This window comes from Rhamphochromis sp. 'chilingali', assembly GCF_963969265.1.
Source record: "Rhamphochromis sp. 'chilingali' genome assembly, chromosome: 5".
Taxonomy (NCBI): domain Eukaryota; kingdom Metazoa; phylum Chordata; class Actinopteri; order Cichliformes; family Cichlidae; genus Rhamphochromis; species Rhamphochromis sp. 'chilingali'.
The window spans coordinates 15,864,201-15,885,376 of NC_137932.1; the positions used below are offsets into that span (position 1 = coordinate 15,864,201).

Genomic DNA, 21,176 nt, shown 5'->3' on the forward strand with positions numbered 1-21,176 from the left:
TTCTCTACTCACTGACACAGTTCCATAAAACATAAACACTATCCCACTTTCAGTCTGAAGTTAGACTGAAGCTAGAAGTTATTTAGTATTTAGCATTTTTGTATTTACAGTTGAGTAAATGGAGACTAGAGCTGTGCTTGAGGCAGGATACTCAATCTGAGTGCATAAAAAAAGGCTTAAAAAGAGAACGTAAACTACTTTTACAGAAGCACAACTTACCTAACATGAGAAAAAATAAGTTCTAAATTTGATAAGATATTATGTTGCTTTGCTAAAAAAAAAAAAAGTGGAAATGAAAAATTCAGATGCTCAGTTTTTCATAAAATAAAACTTAATTGGTTTAAAAATAGAAGCAATCCATATCTAATACAGAGGAATCAACCTGAGAGAATATGAGCACTGCATTATGTATCTTTTTGTTATTCTTTAAGAAAAACAAAACATTGTGAGTTTGTGCAAGGATCTAGCTGCATTTATGTGTGGCAGAGAAGACAAGAAAAGGTAGACGTGAGGTGATATTTATAGAGCCACAAAGTCTACATGCGGAGAAGATGGGGTGGGTGGATGGGTTGACAAAACACTGGACTTTAGGACAGTAAACTGTATTCAGCTTTTATTATTGTAACATTGGACAGTGGTGGAATTCAGTTTTAATCCACCAATGCTTCACTGACACAGGCCTTGAGCTCCTGGCAACCTCTGGTTACTAGGGCAAAATTAATATTCTCCAGCCAGTTGCTGAGTGCGTGTTGACCAGATGAAAGCTGCACCAAAGAGAGCGCTGCTCCACAAACCTTGCTGTGATTGCTGTGTTGACCACATGTAACATGCTGACTTGTCTGCAAACACCCTCCGAATACTCGGCAAGTGGTAGTGAAGCTAAAAACATGATACACAAACCAGAAAAAGACACCATTCCCCATCAAAATAAAACCACCGCCTTACTGCTCCAACCAACACATTTCAAAAAGTGCAACTTTGAGCAGCTTTTGTAAGCAAATGCAAGGAGGTTTTTGGTACAGCTGGCTAAGAATTACACATTTTTCTCTAGCGACCTGTAGTTGCCAGGGGTTACCAACTGGTCTATAGTACAGGATGGGCCATTTATATGGATACACCGTAATAAAATGGGAATGGTTGGTGATATTAAAGTCCTGTTTGTGGCACATTAGTAAATGTGAGGGGGCAAACTCCTCAAGATGGGTGGTGACCATGGTGGCCATTTAGAAGTCGGCCGTCTTGGATACAACTTTTGTTTTTTCAATAGGAAGAGGGCCATGTGACACATCAAACTTATTGGTAATGTCACAACAAAAACAATGGTGTGCTTGGTTTCAGCGTAATTTTATTCTTTCATGAGTTACTTACAAGTTTCTGACCAGTTATAAAATGTGTTCAATGTGCTGCCCATTGTGTTGGATTGTCAGTGCAACCCTCTTCTCCCACTCTTCCCACACTGATAGCAACACCGCATGAGAAATGCCAGCACAGGCGTCCAGTATCCGTAGTTTCAGGTGCTGCACATCTCGTATCTTCACAGCATAGACAATTGCCTTCAGATGACCCCAAAGATAAAAGTCTAAGGGGGTCAGATCGGGAGACCTTGGGGGCCATTCAACTAGCCCACGATGACCAATCCACTTTCCAGGAAACTGTTCATCTAAGAATGCTCGGACCTGGCACCCATAATGTGGTGGTGCACCATCTTGCTGGAAAAACTCAGGGAACGTGCCAGCTTCAGTGCATAAAGAGGGAAACACATCATCATGTAGCAATTTCAAATATCCAGTGGCCTTGAGGTTTCCATTGATGAAGAATGGACCCACTATCATTGTACCCCATATACCACACCAAACCATCACTTTTGTTGGTCCAACAGTCTTGGAGGGATCCATCCAATGTGGGTTAGTGTCAGACCATTCTTCATTAGTGACAGTTTTCTTGCGTCCACACTTTGGCAAATCCAACACTGAACCAGTTTCACGAAACTTAGCAAGCAGTTTGCTAACTGTAGCCTGGGAGATGGGTGGTCTTGTAGGGTGTCTTGCATTGAAATCTGCTGCAATGACCCGGTTACTGCGTTGACCAGATATCAACACAATTTCGATCCGCTCCTCACGTGTTAACCTCTTCGACATGTCAATGGCTGTGAACAAAGAGAAACTTGTAAATAACTCGTGAAAGAATAAAGTTACGTTGAAACCAAGCACACCATTGTTTTTCTTGTGACATTACCAATAAGTTTGATGTGTCACATGGCCCTCTTCCTATTGAAAAAACAAAAGTTGTATCCAAGATGGCCGACTTCTAAATGGCCACCATGGTCACCACCCATCTTGAGGAGTTTGCCCGCTCACATATACTAATGTGCCACAAACAGGACTTTAATATCACCAACCGTTCCCATTTTATTACGGTGTATCCATATAAATGGCCCACCCTGTACTGTGTGTCTGGGTTCTTATTTAGCATCCTTATCCTTATTCCCCTAAACTGAACAGCTGTTGTAACACTTCTATCTAGGTCAGAGGATAGGAACACAATATGGTCATTCAACCCTTTGAAATGAGATAGCTTCTAAAAAAAATGACACTAATGCACAAATAATGGTCTTTAACCATAAAAAACACTTTTCAGTACACAAATAGTGGTCCATAATAACAGGTGTAATAATAGTGGTCTATAGTGGCCTATAATAGTGCTCATGAGTCACCTTTTTTAGTTCAGCTCAATTTTGTTTTCTAAGCTTAGTGTGGATATACCAAACATAGCTACTTGAACCAAAGTCATCCTCTGTGTCCATGTCTCCTGCACATATCTGGTGCATCTGTGTTGTAATTTGCCTTTAATGGGGAAATTAAAAGAGACATTTGGACAAAACTACTGAGAAATAATCGAGCAGAAATATTCATTTATACCCAATGAGGTTCTGTATGAAGTCTGGTTTGACCCGTTCTACTTTTCATCTTATCGATTGCAGAAAGATTATCATGCATGCTAATTAGATTAAACTGGGTGATACCTCATTTTAGTTTCCTGAAAAAACAAAATCCCTCAAAGGAACCTGTCCCTGTTCTTTTTTTTCGATGTCCCTCAGCCCTCGACTCCCTGAATCTATGATTTCGTTAAACAGTGAGAAAAAGAGACAAAGAGAGGAAGTGACAAGAACGTCGTGACCACATCTCCATCCAATCTGCTATCTGTTATCCGTCTCAGATAGAGTCATTACCCTCCTTCCTCCATCTGTCCGTCAATATGAGGTCCATTAAGCCCCACCGTGCACACTCAGATCCATCAAGGCAACAGACATTTCCTCCTTTCCCACTCACACTTGCCCTTTTATTAGATTGAAGCCCAGGTAATGCACATACTCTAAAAATACTCATCATTGTGCTGTCTTCCCATATTACATGTGGGGAATATCGTCGTTTTGTAAATCTGAGCCTTCGGGGTCTATTCGCATGACATATTAGATTTCATTGTCTCATGTTTCATCACTGATTAAAACCTCTTTTTTTCTCCATTGGGCCTGTATTACTTTCTGATGAGGTTTCTGTGATGTGCTGCAAAGCTTTGATACTGAAAAAGATTGACTAATGCTCTAAAGTCTTAAAAGCTCTGTATCCTTACTTACCCCAGCCTGGATTCTTAATTAGAGATCTGTGTTTTGATCCCATGTTTTGCTCGCACCATGCACTTTTGCAAACAAGTTTTCTACTTTTATCACCCTCTCATGATGCTCCCATCATAACTGCACAGCCATTCAGGGGTGCATTAAAAAGATCTGTAGACTACTTAGATAAGCATGCACTCAAGTTAGGAGCCTGTTTCCTCCATCATGTGCTCTGAACCCGTGTGTGTGTGTGTGTGTGTGTGTGTGTGTGTGTGTGTGTGTGTGTGTGTGTGTGTGTGTGTGTGTGTGTGTGTGTGTGTGTGTGTGTGTAGCTCATTGCTGGAGCAGAAGGAGGACTTACGGAAAAGACTTAACTACACAACACACAAGCTGGAGCTACTGCAGAGCGAATTTGACTCCACACGGCAGTACCTGGAGACGGAGCTGCGCAGAGCACAGGAGGAGTTGGACAAGTTTACTGATAAGCTGCGCAGGTAGGCCCCTCAGTACAAACTTTACAACACCCAGGGGGCGAAGATGGTGGCAGTGTGGCACAGAAGATTTCACAAATTGTTTGTGGACTCTGTTTGCAGTCAATATTTCTCAGTTTCAGAAAATTAAGATTCTCTTTTTTTCTCCACTCGTGAGAGCAAACATGAGCAGAGAGAGTAAAAGACAATAACAACACAGCTCTGTCACAGGAATGTAAACAGCAACAGCAAATGTTTTATATCCCATCTTTTTCACAAATGTTCTGTGGTGGATAGTGCTTGCACTGGACTTTCCACATTCAGCACTTACCCATGGGTATCTGCAGTTCTGGTCCACTGAACACAAGCTTAAAACTGAGGAAAGATAAAATATACTGAGGGAGCTGTAGGAGAAGCCCATTACAGCCCAAACAACACAAGAAGTACGTAGCAGTTGTTTTAGTGGACTTTTTATGAAGTCTGAGATAAAACTTTTAATTTTATTTATTGAGCAGGCCTGTTGACATTAAACTGGCCTGACTAAAACAGGGTTAGCACAGGTTTCTGTTCTGCAGAACAATAATAGGAATGATAATAATAATATACAAATGTATTCTTCAATCAAATACTGTTTATAAGTCTGTATAAATCAAGGATGTCAAACTCATTTTACATCGGTGGCCCACTTTGATCTTAAGCTGGCCTCCCTTTTTTGTCAGTGTAGGAAAGTTGAACTGTAATCTGTTTAATCCCTGTAAAATCTCAATACAAGAAAAAGAAGCATAATTTCTATAACACATCTTAGTTTTACTACATGATAATAAATGCTGCTCTATTTATTTAAAGACATCTATCAGCATGACTCTTTGGGTTTAAACTGTGAAAGATAAATATTACATTTCAGAAGAAGCTCTGGATGCTCATGGTCTAGACTGTCCTGTAGTAATAAAGAGGAAAGTTGTTATTAATTCCCAGAAAATTCCCTGTTTTTTAATTTATTCTTTTTATTGTGGAAACATTGTAAAAAACTGAAATTGAAACTGACTAGTAGGTAGTAAAATAACTGGGATTTTTTTCTGTTGTTCAATTGTGTAATTATTACTTTATTACACTGTTGTATGTGAATTGCTGTGGGGGAAGTCTTTATCAGTAGGACAACTTGTAAAATGTGAAAATACAGTTAGAAGTCCAAAATCTATGCACTCATCCACATTTTCCAAAGACATGTAGTGAGCTGGATTGTTGTCTTTGGCGGGTCGATTCTGGCCCCCGGGCCTTATGTTTGACACCCCTGATATAAAGCATAATACAGGACACGGACACAATGATAAACTGAATGCTAAACAAATAATATATCAGTTTTAAGCAGAGCATGGTTATTCTGTCACCTAAAGGGAAATAACAAAATAACAAAATAAAGAGATCAAATTAGACGCTGGCAGCAGATTATTAAACCCTTTCCAGAAAAGTGTCACCAAACTCACTGCTTCCTTTCCAAATTCAGTTTTATTTCTCTTTCAAGAAGAGAAATTTGGGTTCTTAAACATTTTGAGCTTATGTCAGCATTTGACAGATGCATTTAACGCCGCATCATTGGTGCTGTAACACAGTGCTACACAAAACAATGTTACTTTTGAAGATTAGTCATATTGAAATAGTCAGGGCCCAAGAATGGCACACTGCAGTGTGCCTTTAAGTACTGCTCAGCTCAAATGTGTTTTGCTTGGAGGTTTGACATTTACTGTACATGATGATGAACAATCAAACTACATGTCAGAAGTCTACAATATTACTTTAAAATTCCACTTCAGGGTGATTGCTTATACAAAAATATGGATGGGTGGATGAGCCTATGTTCAGCATCAGACTTCTATGCTGAAACACAGCTGTACCAGGTGTTAGGAGTAATTGGAAGAGCCACCCTATGAATAACAGAAGGTGCAGTGGCCACCCTCAGAAAATGGTGCCACTTGCGCTTCGCCGTTTCCAACTTGGCGCCAGGATAATAATATACGTTGCCAAAGAACATGAAAAGAAGCCTGATGAATATTGGCAGCACATTCTTTGGTCAAAAGAGACCAAAATAAATTTGTTTGGATCAGACGGGGTCCGGATTGTTTGGTGTGGACCCGGCCAAGACCAGTGACTGCACACAGTGCAGATCACGAGAAAGAGAAGTGGGAGGGTACTAATACGAGGCTACGAGACAGAAAGACTTCCAGGCAAGATGACCTGTATAGATGGTGCTATAAATTTCTCAAAAATCTAAGAAAGTGAGGATATTTCCAGAAATAGCTACAAAAGGCTTTTAACGTAAAAAGCTGAAAATGATTGAATACAAAGATTGACAAAATTCCTCTTTACACTTGTCTAAAACTACTAAAAAACAATCTGAATTCTGCTTTTGTTTTATCTAAAGCATGTGCAGGATTCGTCTCATCTTGACTGCTCTAAATATAGCACTTCATTCATGTGCCTAAGGAAAAATGTTTAATACTGCATCACTGTTTAAGGAGTAGACATATGAGGTGATTTTCTGAAACCCCTTATGATCCACTACAGAAGGTATACCAATGTGATGTTAGCAGAAAATACCTGGAGACTCAAACATAGTGAAATAATAAAGATTATATGTCTACCACGAGCGTTCTAGATTTTATGTGAGAACCAAAGCGGGCTGAAGCTATTATTAATCTCTTTTCAATATCGTAAAGCACGTATTGAGGGGGTCTTTAAGTCATTATATTAGAGATCATCCTTCAATTAAGATCTAAGAATTTAATTGCACAAGTCAATTGTACCACAAGTGTTTGAGAGATCAGCAAATTATGCAGTGCTGCAGTGCAGTGTTTCTTATCTGGGTAACTCACAATACTGTATCATTTTAAATTACCTCCTGGAAAGTAATTTTTTCTGTTATCTTCACCTGCTGTTTACACAAGTTTTTACTTGTGGTATCAAAAACAAATACCAGTTTGTGTTTTAAATAGATTTCATAGATTTTATAGTCTGACACTTTAGAATGTGCATATACAAGATAGAGTGCATGGTTTCCTCTGTGAAAGGCCACACAAGTGTCTGAGTCTGCTGTTGAGGAATTGCTGTCCAATTCCTGGATGGGTGAAGGCTGCCGTTGTGCAGTGGTCATTGGTTGTAGCTGTTTCTGATGATCACGTCAACACGGCATGTCTCAGGCATCCTCAACAGGAGCCATACTGGGACTAAATGCTGGCCAACGAAGTGTCTGGATATACTACTGATACTCTGTGCAGTGTACAGGTTAGAGCACCTCATCTCGGTACATCTGTCCATTTAGATTTCCACCAAGAACCATCAGATCGGTGACGGTGCTGATGTCACTCAGTAAAAAACAAAAACAACAAAAAGCAATTATGGTGCTGACTCAAAACCAATTCCCAAAACTAATCACAGTATCTGCTTTGGTGGTGATTAGACAGATTTAAAACAAAGATAATAATAATTCGTTTCATGACATAAACCTTGCATTTACTAGTATTAAAATGAAAAAAGGAGTTGCATTTTTATATTTGAGGTACTTTTTAGAAACCCCGAGAGGTGTAATTATAAAATATAATCAAAACGTCACCTTTTCCCCTTCATTTTAATTACGTTGACATCCTCAGGCTGGGGTCCTCTGTCAGCCATAGTGGAGCTGCGGCTCAATATTTATTACTGGTGCCCAAAATCTTTCCATATATGTTACCATGCCTTGTGGGGGGAAAAATCCCTCTATTACGAGACATATGACGTGTTATTCAGCTTTGAATTGTGCAGTGCACTGCTGAGCCTGCCAATCTGCTTATTTCCAGTTGCAGAAGTCTTCGGCTGCTACTATTTATGTTCAATCTATTACCTGCAAGTGAGCGCTGTTGTTTATTGTGTCACTTAGAATACAAAGTAGCTACTCAGCACTGCAGAGGATCAACCAGGATCTGGAGGAGAAGATCCACAGAAATGTGAGTATCTTAACAGGTGTCTGTGTGTTTTAAACCCTGTGTACATGCTGTACAATAAGCTCTCAGGTTTGCGGTCAACTATTTGCAGTATTTGTAGACAGAAAAGAAGCAAGTAGGAAAGCCTTGAGATTTAGAGATGATACAGAGCACTTGGTGAGCTTGTTTGAATATGAATGCCCTTCTGTTGGTACCACTGACGTTAATTATGGCTTATTACAATTGGCTGTCCTCCTTCCAACAGCAGAGTGATAGCAAACCCATTGTTCCTCAGTGCTCTGCACCTCACTTCATTTGTCAGACATTGCTTTTTTTTTTGCTGGTGGAAAGATACAATTAACTAGTCTGCCGGAGAACACTGTATGACCATCAGGTGTCTTCGCTGTTGAATAGACAGCTGAAAATGCTCGTCGAATGGGTTTGTTACAGCACAAGATAATAATCATTGCTGTCGCCATCATTTTGATGACAATGTGAGATACCAAGTACAGGTAATAAAGAGCTGAAGGTCACCCAGCTTTTTGTGTAAAGAAAATTGGTGATTTTTAAAATAAAGGCTGGTAGCCTCTTTTTTTCTTTTTTTTTTTGAAGTGTTCTCATCAGCTGTTATTGATTCATTTCACGTACACCCTCCACAAGGGTGAGAAAGGTGCTGAGTAAGTCTCTCTGTAATAGTAAAGCTTGTTTACTCCTGAGGTGCCGCAAACCCATCTGACCCCTTGGCCCTGCACAACTACAGAGAACGTAATTACAAGACTGATAAACACTGTGATATAGTTTGAGTCTGTTAAACTTTTCAAAGAGGCGGAACTACTGTACGCTCAGGCATTTTAATTACAGCTTCCACAAACCCAAAGCTCTTGGCCAAAATACATTTTACTGACAGGTGATGAAGCTAACAGAAACTTTGCTTTTAAAAAAATGCAATAAAAAATTATTTAACTATATGGAAGCTCAGTTTACTGACATTAAAGTTTCCCATTCATCAACAGTAGCTAAGAAATACGTATGTAATAGGCTGCTGTCATATTCAGCTGTAAGCAATATGGATTAGGTGTGACAGCCCAAAAATAGGACGCAGGAGAGAAGTAGAAACCAAAGCAAGCATTTAATCTAAAAAGTCCAAATGAAAATATCCAGAAACACAAAGAAAAGCTACTGAGTTACATGGACAACACAACAAAGGACAAAGGAACACTCTGGGAATATATACATGTGAGGTGGAAATAGAAGGGGAACTAAAGACAGCTGAAGACAATCAAGAGGGCAACCATGAAAAGTAAAACTAAACAAGATAAAGTAAAAGGGAATTAAAACAGCAACACTCAGAACAGAAAGCACTTCCAACGGGCACCAAAACCCAAAAGAGTTAGGTGAAATATACATATACAGTTGCCAATATAAACAGTACTGACGACCTAGATCTCAAAAGAAAATTAGAAAGATCTATCAAAAATTTTCTATTTATGTTTACCGGGTTCATATTTGAATTAAAAACATGCAAGAATCAATTTTGAAAGTTAGTCTGAAAGGTCTCTTATAAACAATCTATTCTATAAATTCTATAAATTTCATTCCTAAAAAACACACAAGAAAGAATTACACAGAGGAAAGTACTTTAAAGTAATCTTTAAATCCCTGCTCTGTCATTATCAGTCACAGCACCACGATGATGAAAAGCGTGCTCTGAGCAGAGAGATCATCGTCCTCAACAACCACCTGATGGAGGCAAAGCTCACCATCGAGAAGCTTCAAGAAGACAATGTAAGTAAAGCAGTGCCCAGCATTCAACTCTGCAGAGCCAGACGATGAGTATGAAGTTATTGTTTGAGGCAAATAGAAAATAGGCGCTTCCATACATTCTGTTTGGGGTTTTCATAGTCTTGCCCAGTGACACTATGATATGCAAACTGGAGCACCAGAAAGGAGCTGCAAATTCTCAGATTATTGGACAAACTTGTGAGTAAGACATGCAAGCTCAGTAGTAAGATGACCTTGTTGCATTAAAGTTCAAAATGGACTCATGATTTTACTGTTCCATTATACATATAAAAAAATATGACCGGTAGGATCTAACTTTGATTTATAGGCAGCGGGAACATAAATGGATAAGTTAAAAGTTGTTGGGGTTTTTTAAATTTTGTTTTTATTATACATTTGGTCACTAGGGGTAGTTACCTCTTGAATTATGGCATTTGTAGAGGAAGTGGTTCATTCATTCAGGTATCCCATTGCGGAAACTCAACACTTTTTACCATGTTCTCTGTAGCAGAGACATTGTTAGGCTACATAAGTTATGCACAACTGGGACAAGAACTACGTGTTGTGTCTGACAAATAATAAAGAAGAAAATGTTTGGTGTGTTACTGGGTGTGTTACTGTAAATGCATAAACTTGTCGGCAGATATTAGCATATCAGCAAATAAGATGGCAGTGTGGGTGATGCAACTTTGCACTGACTAAAGGATAAAAGAAACAGCAATAAAGAGCTGAAGACTAAGTTCAGTGATGTTATATAATGAAGATTTCTTTGTCTCCAGGAACAAATGGCAGATAAACTACCAAAAACTAACATGCAAAATTAAAGCTACAAGGAGTGATGATAGGGCCCTAACACCTTTGGGGACACGGAGATGTGCTGCTATTGCTGCAGTTGACACTTTTCTTGCAGTCGTGACAGTATTAATCCCTTGACAAGCTAGTTTTTTTACAACAGCCTGTGGCCTCTAGTTGGTGTTAGATTACATCCACTAATAATATTTGACATTACATGTGTGGAACGCACAATGAAAACGTGATCATCCGATAATGCTTTCAAACAATGCTGATTTCCTATTGCCATAAGGTGGTGTACAGTGTGCATTAGAGTTGTGAGAATTTCTTGTGCTGTGGCGATTGATCAGAATTTTCCACATATCCTTAAATGTAAACTCAAAAGCTTTATAATTTAGCATGGCCAAGATCTTTGGACTGAACTTTGGCTACCAAGGGCTTTGATTGCTAGCATTTTGCTATGGTTGCCTGTAGTTGCATGGAAGATGCTGACTTGTTTGCAAACACTTGCTCATTACATACCAGGCAGTAGTAAGACTTGAAAAATGAACTGCAAACCATAAAAGGTGAACATTCACCTTTTAAGTAAAAGTTGTACCTTTTCAAACATCTTGGCTGCAGCACTATGGAACTCTGTGCTGGGCCCTAAATTATTTATATTATATATAAATGACATATGTAGTGTTTCCAAACTGTTAAAATGTGTATTGTTTGCTGATGATACCACTCTGTACTGCTCAGGTAAAAACTTAGAACAGCTTCTGACTACAGCGGAAAAGGAGTTAAATATATTAAAAAACTGGTTTGATGTAAATAAGTTATCATTAAATATAAAGAAAACAAAATTGATTATTTTTGGCACTAGACAAATGAAAAATGTATCTAAAATAAGGGTTAATGGAATTGAAATTGAAAGAGTGTACGAAAATAAATTTCTTGGAGTGATAATTGATGATAAGCTGAGTTGGAAGTCTCATATAAACCACGTGAAAACAAAAATGTCAAAAACCATTGCTATTCTCTATAAAACAAAGCATGTCCTGAACAAAAAAACATTATACACACTTTATTGTTCTCTGTTGCTTCCATATATGACTTATTGTCTAGAGATATGGGGTAATGCATATAAAACGAACACTCTTCATATTTTCAAGTTACAAAAAAAAGCTATAAGAATTATAAACCAATCAAACTATATAGAACCAACTAACATTTTGTTTATTAATCTGAATACCCTGAAATTTTATGATTTAGTTGAATATAAAATGGCACAGATAATGTATAAAGCACAAAATAACTTGCTTTGCCTCAGTACTCAGAAGCTGTTCAAAGTCAGAGAGAGTCAATATGACTTAAGGGGAACAGATTTCTTTAAAAAAAAACAAGATAAGGACAAATATAAAGCAGAGATGTGTTTCTGTTAGAGGAGTTAACCCGTGGAATAGTTATGACAGTGATTTAAAAAGGTGTAGTTCATTTTCCTTGTTTAAAAACATGTTTAAAAATAGAGTAATAGAAAATATATAAATCAAGAATGAAAAGAGCAAAAAGGAGAAAAAAAAACAACCTCTTGATTCTTTTGCTTTGATGTAGTTACTTATCTAAGGTGGAAAGTTTTTTTTTTCTTTTTTTTTTTGTTTGTTTGGTTTTTGCTTTGTTTTATTATTTTCTTCAAGCCCTGTGTACAGGAGCTGCATACAAAAAGATATTTTGTGAAAAGGGTTGGCGTAATAAGCAAATGCTTCAGCCAATACCTTTTCATTAGCCTTGTCTCATGCTTTCTTTCTTTATGGTAGATTTTTGTTCTGTTTTCACTTTTTGTTTGTGTTTTTTTTTTTTCACTGTTTTCACTGAGATTTGAATTTGAATGCTAATCAATAAAATCCAAATAAAAAAAAAAACAAAAAACTTTGACTTTAAAAATGAAGGTTCGCATTTCTGGTTTGCTGGTCTGGTCAGCAACAGCTAGTCACTTCAAGCAAAACAAATTTTTCCTGGTCACCAGTTGGCCATTCTTTAGGCCTTTGTGACTGGAACTTTAGAAACTGATTTCACAATTAAACTACTCACCAGCTGTGGTTAATGAACATTTCACCTTTGCAACCTGGAGGTCACAAACTAGTCTTTAGGCGATTGTCACTGAGGACTTAAAACCAAAATTTTCTACGTCTTGTTATGCATGTGCACAATTTAATGTTGTAATTTCAAAGGGGGGAGGGGCTCCGGAGTCATTTTGTACCCCCCATACGCAAGATCCATATAATTTGTACATTTACACCAGTACAAATGTGTTTGCAAATTGTAGTTTTTTTCCCAAGCATGTTTAGTGCTTCAAATAAGCAGTTAAATAAGAAGTTTTGTGTTTCTGAAGAAGGAAAGTAGGTTTGGGAGAATAGAGTTTAAGCAGTATTGATCCAAAAGAGACCAGAAATTTAGCTGGCAACGAAAGTTTTAATATTCATTCTCTGTTCTTTCATTTGATTGTGGCCATTTTGTGCCTCTGCAGGAAATGTACAGAAAGGACTGTAACCTGGCTGCTCAGCTTCTGCAGTGCAACAAGTCTCTTTACATGGCTCAACTCTCAGAGGTGAGCTGTGCACTCACTTTTACAGGCTTGATTTTTCCAGTGCTCTTTATCCTTTGTAAAAATGCATTTTGCATAATTCCTCAGTTTTAGTGAGGCCTCAGTCTAATCCCTGGTAGCCTTTCTTCACAAAAGTCGCATACAACCAAGCTTAAGAACTGTATGAGCTTCAGGCTTTTTTGCGCTGACATTTGATGTGAACCCAGAAAGACAGAAAAATCTGTAATTTTTCAGTTCAGCGGTAGCCAGGTAAAAGAAAAAGCTTTGGTAAAAGCTAAGGGGGAGGAGAGGTCTGAATGAGGTGTATCTTGAGCAGCACTAAGCTGAATTTTCAGCTGATGACATGAGATGAGCGAAGAGAAATTTGCTGTCTTGACTGTAACATGAAGGTCATCTTGCCCTTTGTGAGCCAGAAAAGATAAGTCTTCCCGAAGCGATGAGTACTGTAGGTCACTGGAGGAAGGACAGAAAGTGAAGAATTAAAGCTTCATGGGGTTTTTTCTTTAAATAACCTTCACCTGAGAGAGATGAAAGAGGCAAGTTTTCAAAAAGTCGATGGCTCTGAGTTTAAAAGACTTTTTTAGCTAGAAGCAATCTGGATATATACTATAGAACTATGTATACTATACACAATGATTATGTGTTGAAGGACATGAACCACAGCTTGATTTACTAATTTTTCTTTTAAGTATAGCAAATCAGCATTAACATCTTCCTTTATAACAAATCAGATTTTTACCTTATTTCTATCCAAACTACAGTGATGTGCATTTACCATATATCATGTGAGAAATATTTAGTTTAGTAAACATAACAGATTTCTGCTTTTTCTCAAATGCAGATCATTTGAAGGCCTGACAATAAAAAGTTGCAATAGCATATACAATCAGATCCATAAGTATTTGGACAATGACAATGAATTCTTATAATTTTGCCTCTGTACAGCACCACAGTGAAAGCTAAATCAAACAAGCAAGATGTGAATAAAGTGCAGACCTTCAGCTTTAATTCAAGGGCTTTAACAAAAGTATTGCTTTAGCTTTTTTTCAGGTATTAGACACATTTTATGGATAATTGTCCAGTTTTATATGCTCATAAGTAGTTTGACAATTAACTGCATCTAGTTTTATGTCTAGATGACACTAATTTGCTTGTTCATTCATGACAATTAAGTAGATAAAAGGTCTGGAGTTGATTCCAGGTGTTATTTCATCTGAACTTGCTTTTTACTCAATATGAGCCCCAAAAATGTGTCAATTCAAGTGACAGAGGCCATCATTAGGCTGAAGAATCGAACTCAACCTATTGGAGAGTCAGCAGTAACTTAAGAGAATGAAGGCTCTTTCCAGCCTAAAAGACCACTGAAGACAACTAAAGTGCATGATGACAGAATTATTTCCATGATTAGGAAAAAGAAAACCTTTACAACAGCTGATCAAAAACCCTTTTGAGGTGGTAGACATCATGAGAAAGACCTAGAATCAAACCTGTGTCTATGGAACTGGGCCACTAGTGCGTACTGATGACGTGACTGCTGATAGAAACAGCAGGATAAATTTTGCAGTGTGCAGGGTTGTACTCTCTGCTCAGATTCAGCCAAATGCTCCAAAACTGATTGGACAGTGCTTCACAGTGCAAATAGATAATGGCCCAAAGCATGCTGGAAAAGCAATCAAAGCATTTGTCATGTTAAATAAAAGAGATATTCTTCAGTGGCCAAGTCAGTTATCTGATCTCAACCCAACAGGACATGCTTTTCAGTTATTTAATATGAAACTGAATGCAGAAAGACGTACAAACAAGCAGTGACTGAAGATGGCTGCAGTAAAGGCTTAATAGAGCATCTCAAAGAGGACACAGAGTACTTGGTGACGTCCATGGGTTCTAGACTTCAGGCAGTCAGTGTCCGGAAAGGATTTTCACCAAAGTGTTAAAAGCTATCATCTTATTTAAAATTGTGTTAATTTGTTAGGGATAATAGAGGGATAATAAGACACAGCTGAAGTCAACAAGAAGCATCGAAAAAGGCAGAAAGATGGAAGTAAACAGAAATGGGGACACAAAGCAAGCCCTACAAAAAGGGAAACATAGACTGGGGAAATGCAGAAAGCAGCCAGAAAGGAGAGGGCAACAGTGTTTGTTCTCTTAGTTTTATTATTTGTGGTTTGTGTTGGATGCAATGTTTTAAGGTTTTGGTGATGACTGTTTTCCTCCATGACTTGAAACTGTGACAATAACACCTACACCTCTACTCCATGCACACAGACTGGTGTTTCTGTTCTGGTCACTCAGTGTGCAGTTTAGCCAGAGTGCGGTCACACTGCACCGGTTTTGTTAATCACGTAAACCCACAAAGCAGCATGGGAACTACTTTAAGGCACATTGTGAGCAATTCTGAAGGACACTCAACAGAGGAGGTAAAACTACTGTATGTGGCAAAATATAAATGGAGAGCACGGTGCAGCCTCATCATAGTGTCCTGCTGCTCCTTGTGAAAAGAATGCACGCGGGTATTGATGAGTGTTTTAACACTAGCCCAGCTTGGTGCCACTTTCCGCTGCATCAGCCGTGGGCCTTGTGCCTCGCCCATGTGACAAGGGTAGATTTGAAACTGGCAAGCGTCCACGAGGTTAAAGAACGCCTGTCCACGTGTTTTAGGCATATGGCTGAATGGAAATATCAATGCAAACTGCATTTGGTTGCATAAGACTCATAAAATATCCCCAACACTTGCACGGTACACACATTAACACACGCACGTAGGCACCGTTAACAGTAAAGGGTCTATCATAAAGTGAAAAACTGTTCTGCAGGCACATTGCCAAACATAATAGGGGTCAGAGGCTATACATGCACTCACTGTGTGTCCACCCGTCTGCTGGTCCTGTGGGTGTGAGCTAATCGAAAGTGTATTGATGAATGGCGCTGCAGCATTTTGAGAGGTGCAGTGGCTCTTCAGCGCCTACAGAAGCGCTTTAGTCGTTTGTTCTGCTGCAAAACAATCACAGAGAGGGTGTAAAATGATCACGCTTGGATTTCTGAATGACGCATAAAAGCTAATTGAGATCTTGTTTAAAACAAGCCCAAATGAAAAAAGTGTGTGGACAGTAATTAAGTGGCATTTAGTTTTGTCCGAGATGCAATAAAAGTGCTATGATAAACCGTCTCTTTCATGTTCTCTGTAGTGTTTGTCTTTTCTCTATCTACAAAGTTATAATTAGCTTCCTTCTCATTGCCAATTAGGAACAACTGACTAGATTCCTGTTGATGATGTGCTGCAGTTAGCTTAATGCTTGTTGCTATGGAGAGGTAGAGATAGTGGTTGGAGGCTTTTTTTTTTATTAAGAAATGCTTGAAATAGAACAGGAAAGCGACTTATTCTCACTTCAAAATCAGGTATATTGTTCTCTTTGGTTGAGGTTCGTGACACTGAAGATTACACTTTTCCCCCTGCAGCTGTGAACACAATTCATGCAGTGAAGGCAGGTAAATGTGAACGTGTAGGTTGCTGTATCGTATTCAGAAACCACCTAAAGTACAATCTAACATACTGACACACATACTGCATTGTGCAGGGATAACAGAACCTGTGAGCAGCTTGGATAAAACGCTAAAATGCTGTGAAGTGTTTGCTCTTTCTCTTCTTCTTTTTTTTTTTTTAAACATGTTTGTCAGATTTAAATGTTTCAGATCATTAAACAAGTAAAAATACAAATATATGCAGTGTTTAAATTTTGATTTCATTTATTAATGGAAAAATAAAAGCATCATGTATCATATTAAATGAAACTGTAAATTTAATTTGACACAAAAACAAGACTTTACACCAGGGATGTCAAACTCCTTTTATGTCAGAGGCCACACACATTTAATCTCTGAGATATCTTATTTAAGAAATGAAGTGCCATGTCACCAGAAAGAAATCAATCAGCATGACTCTTTGGGCTTAAATTCTAAGAAATAATATTTGATGAAATACTATACTAAAGATAGGACATTTCATTAGCCTTGTTTTTAAAGCCTTGCTTTTTAGGAACCGTTCCATGACTATGTTTAGATGAGAGGGGGCTAAGTTATCAGCTAACACTAGAATTTAACAAGATCAACCACAACGTATGTAAATATGCACCAAAGATACAGTTTTGGCTCACTTTAACCTCTGAGTAAATCCTAGAAATGATGCATTAAATATATAAATGTTCCTCTTTCATCTCTTTGTATGTGAAACGTCTGGTGATGGATACACCAATAAGATTATCTTTATGCGTTAGCATTCCCTCCATTTAGGCTGAAATTGGTTTGGTGTTTGAGGGGGCGCAGTGATGTTTTACTATCGCGTAGTGAATTCGAATTTTTAAAAAAAATTTTTTTTTGAAAAAATTAGAATAAAACTAAGTAAACAAAGCATTCTCAGTAGAAAGAATGAGGACAAAAAAACCCTAAATGATGACTCAAACTACTGACTAACTTCTTTTTCATTTAGCCCATTTAGGAACCACCAATATGGAAAAGAAAAAGAAAAAACTTATAAAAGACTTGCATCAGATTTGGCTTGCTTCATATAGTGAATCGTATAAGGCTTATATGATTTACTCATGAAAGTGGCCACTTTCTCATTACTTTCATATATTGTTTTAGGAAGTATGCAAAACATACAAGTTTCATGTATATAATTTTTCAAGGGATCTTATATCTGTTTTCACTCTTGTATGCTTTTCATACAAGTTTCAGACAAGACAGATACAAACTTTATAAGATTTATATATATCTTCTCCATATGGGCAGATTAATTGTCTGTTTTTTCCCAACACAAAAGAAAGATGGATTCACTGCAATAATCTGATCTAATGTCTGTTGTTTGTGGAAGCAGCGTCAACATCCATCTGTGGTTCAGTTTTGGAGACAGCATCAGGATGTCAATCATGCTTGCTGGTCTGTGTGTGCATCCACCTGCAAAATATTAGTCTCAATAAAAATATAATGGACGAATAATAAAGACATTCACTTGTGTTCTGTTTTCATATAGAAAAAAGTAGCTATAGAACAAAACAAATGACCATGCATTAAAAAAAAAACTAAATCATTTTACACCAATCAAAATGTGCGAGACAAAATGAAATGAATAAAGAGGAACGTTGGATACATGCAGATGATACAGGCTGATGACTTGACTCTACTTTCACTCCACGATCCAAATAGTCTGGTGCCTGATGTTGTACAGTCTGACGCAGATGCCTCAAAACCCGATGCTCAGTGTGACATGTGATATACTTAAATTATTGCTGCTGCTGCACAGTTTAAAGGTGCCTTTAATGTCAACACCCTGATTTACCTACTAATTACTCGAGAGAGTTTGACAGTGTAGTGTACAGCAGTTCCTACACTACATAGAATAAGGTCTTTGCTATAATTTATAACTAACATTCACCGATTTTCCCTGCTTTACCCTTGTTTCTCTGATACTTTTAGCTGCCTGCTGACTTCCAGGAACGCCTGACCATGCACCTGGAGGAGTCTCCCCTCTGTCACACCTACTCTGACTCTGTCCCGACCTCTCTCATTGCCAAAGTGCTTGAAAAGCCAGATGAGGCTTGCAGCAGCAGCCAGGCCTCCCGCTCCCCCAGCCCGCAAACACAGGAACATGCCTTTATTTTGGAGAGTTTGGGTCCCGGAGAACGTTTGGGGCTACGCGGAGCCTATAAAACTGACCTGTACAGCAGTGACACAGCCCTGTATTGCCCTGATGACCGTCACCGTGAGCGGAGGCCCAGCATGGATATTCACGGCGAGAGGAAGCTCCTGTACGGGCCCCAGAACTCCACCGACAGTACTCCAGAGGAAGGTTCGGTTGGGTTGAGAGCTGGCTTCTCCCAGGAGCACTTTGCTAAGTTCCCTCCCCCACTGGGTGCAGCCTCCAGTTCTTACTCGAGTTTTAGTGGAGGGGGGTCTGAGGACAAAGGCAACGGACCGCCCAGCAGTGCAGCTTCTTCCCCCCACCATCACTCCCTCTACATGGAATGGAGGGATGCAGGGGACTATGAGAGAAAGAGTGATTCATCCTGGGAGAGGGACAGTCCACGGGGCTTTGCCAATGCTCATCCCTTCCAACAGACAGAGCTGAGCCACCATCAGAACGGCAGCTCTCCCGTCTACAGCCGTACCATGTCCTCCTGTTTCAGTGAGCCCTATGAGCCGCTCCCCCCGTCCTCCTCCCCAAGTGTCGCCTATGGAGACAGCCGTAGAGGCAGCACATTGGCCCCCGAGGAAGAGGAGCTGATTGGCCGGTGGAGACAACTTAGCGTGGAGGACTTAAGTGCTCACACCTACCGCAGCCCAGGACGGGCCTCACCTTACAGCTTCTCGGAGCAGCACTTCTCCGTCCGTCCCGCCAAGATTCGACTTGGGCCGCTCTACAGCAGTTTCCAGGAAGGGGCTGACTACTACCACCACGGAGTGGATGTCATGGACCCAGTGTGGGCAGCTGCCAGCCCCAGTCCCGAATGCAGCCCAGGGCTGCGCCAGGCTCACAGCCAAGCTCACCTGTACCGAGCTGAGGACAGTCAGGGGTCAGAGCACAGCTTGTACCACTCAGGGAGCTCTAAAGACAGGGAGGGAAATGTCGCATCTGGAGGCCAGAGCACTGATTATGTAGACCCCAGCCCCAACAGCTCCACCGAGTCTCTCCACCAGAGATCTCTGGAGATGGCCGCAGAACTGCAGCACTATCAAGTGGAGATGCACAGCGTGCCTGCACAGGTGAGCCAGTCGCCACCACCAGCCCCACCCCCTCCTCCTCCGTACAACCAAAAATTTGGCTCCCTGGGACTTTCCAGGAAGGACAGTCTGACTAAGGCGCAGCTTTATGGAACACTTCTGAACTGAAGGACTTTCCAATCAGGTTGCATCTTCAATAGTAGACACAGAGCCCTGGTTTGTTCAGCTGCACCTTCTCGTAGTGCAGCCATTTTGACGGCTTGAGTAGAAGCCAGGAGTTCTTCAGTATCATGAACATGTAACCATTGCTGATTATTTAAAAGCACTGATGGCGTGGCAGTGGATGGCAATTGTTTACATTATAAATTTCTCAAGGCAGTAAGTCAAGTTAGGGGTCAGATGTGGGGAAACAGACAAAGAGGAGCTCACAGAGTCCTTAAAACTTTTGAGAATGTGTATGTGTTAAACTACAAATGTACAAATATATACTAACTTAAAATTGAGTGATATATTTTGTATGTAGCTGTTAGCAAGAGATACATTTAAAAAACAGTGTAAAATCCTATTGGTAATCTGGAACTTGTAAATAAATTAAAAAAAACTTCCACTGCTTTATTCTAAAAACCCTGAGAGAGGTATTTTAATTGCCCCTTGACGTGCACAGAGATTTGTTTCAGCCGTTATTTTTAATCTGCTGCAACAGCGATGGCCTTGTGATGATTTACATACAAGTGTTGAAAGGAAGCGAAAAAACAAAGACAAATTAGTACCTTAAACGAACCATGAGAAACATTTGTTTTGTTTTTCCTTCTGTTAAATGGATTTGACAGTATTGATGGGAGTGTTTTATTGTTATTGATGGAACGTTTGATCTGTTTTACCAGTCAGTATTGCTTTCTTTTTTGCTCTTCTATATCCCCCAAGAGAGGTTTCCTGTCCCCTTTCTACCTCAGATTTGGATGCCCACACCCCACCAAACCACTGTAACCCCGTTTATTTCACAACGATGCATGTTTATATATTTTGGTTGTTTTGTTCGCCTAATAAAGCACAAATTATACATACAAGCTCCCAGCCTTTAATGTACACATTTGGGGATTTGAAATGCCGCTGAATAAAAGCGATATCATGTTTTAATATCTTTCACGCAGTTGCATAGCGATCGGTTGTTGTTTCAAGATAATTACATGTCTGCTGATCTGCAGTGTTCAGCTGACTGAATGAACGAGTGGAAGACCTTTCATTATTCAGACTCAGATTGCTGAGTC

At 39.3% G+C, this 21,176-nt stretch overlaps 1 protein-coding gene across 1 annotated transcript in view; it reads left to right on the forward strand.

Moving 5' to 3' along the window:
• Positions 1–21,099, forward strand: part of LOC308397522 (brain-enriched guanylate kinase-associated protein) — a 38,916-nt gene extending 17,817 nt beyond the window's left edge. Inside the window, exons 3-7 of the mRNA XM_080883455.1 lie at positions 3,946–4,107; positions 7,994–8,060; positions 9,714–9,821; positions 13,117–13,197; positions 18,664–21,099. Of these exons, the coding sequence (XP_080739581.1) occupies positions 3,946–4,107; positions 7,994–8,060; positions 9,714–9,821; positions 13,117–13,197; positions 18,664–20,076 (1,831 nt within the window). The 3' untranslated portion in view covers positions 20,077–21,099. The remainder of the gene's footprint in view (positions 1–3,945; positions 4,108–7,993; positions 8,061–9,713; positions 9,822–13,116; positions 13,198–18,663) is intronic.
• The last annotated feature ends 77 nt before the right edge of the window (positions 21,100–21,176 follow it).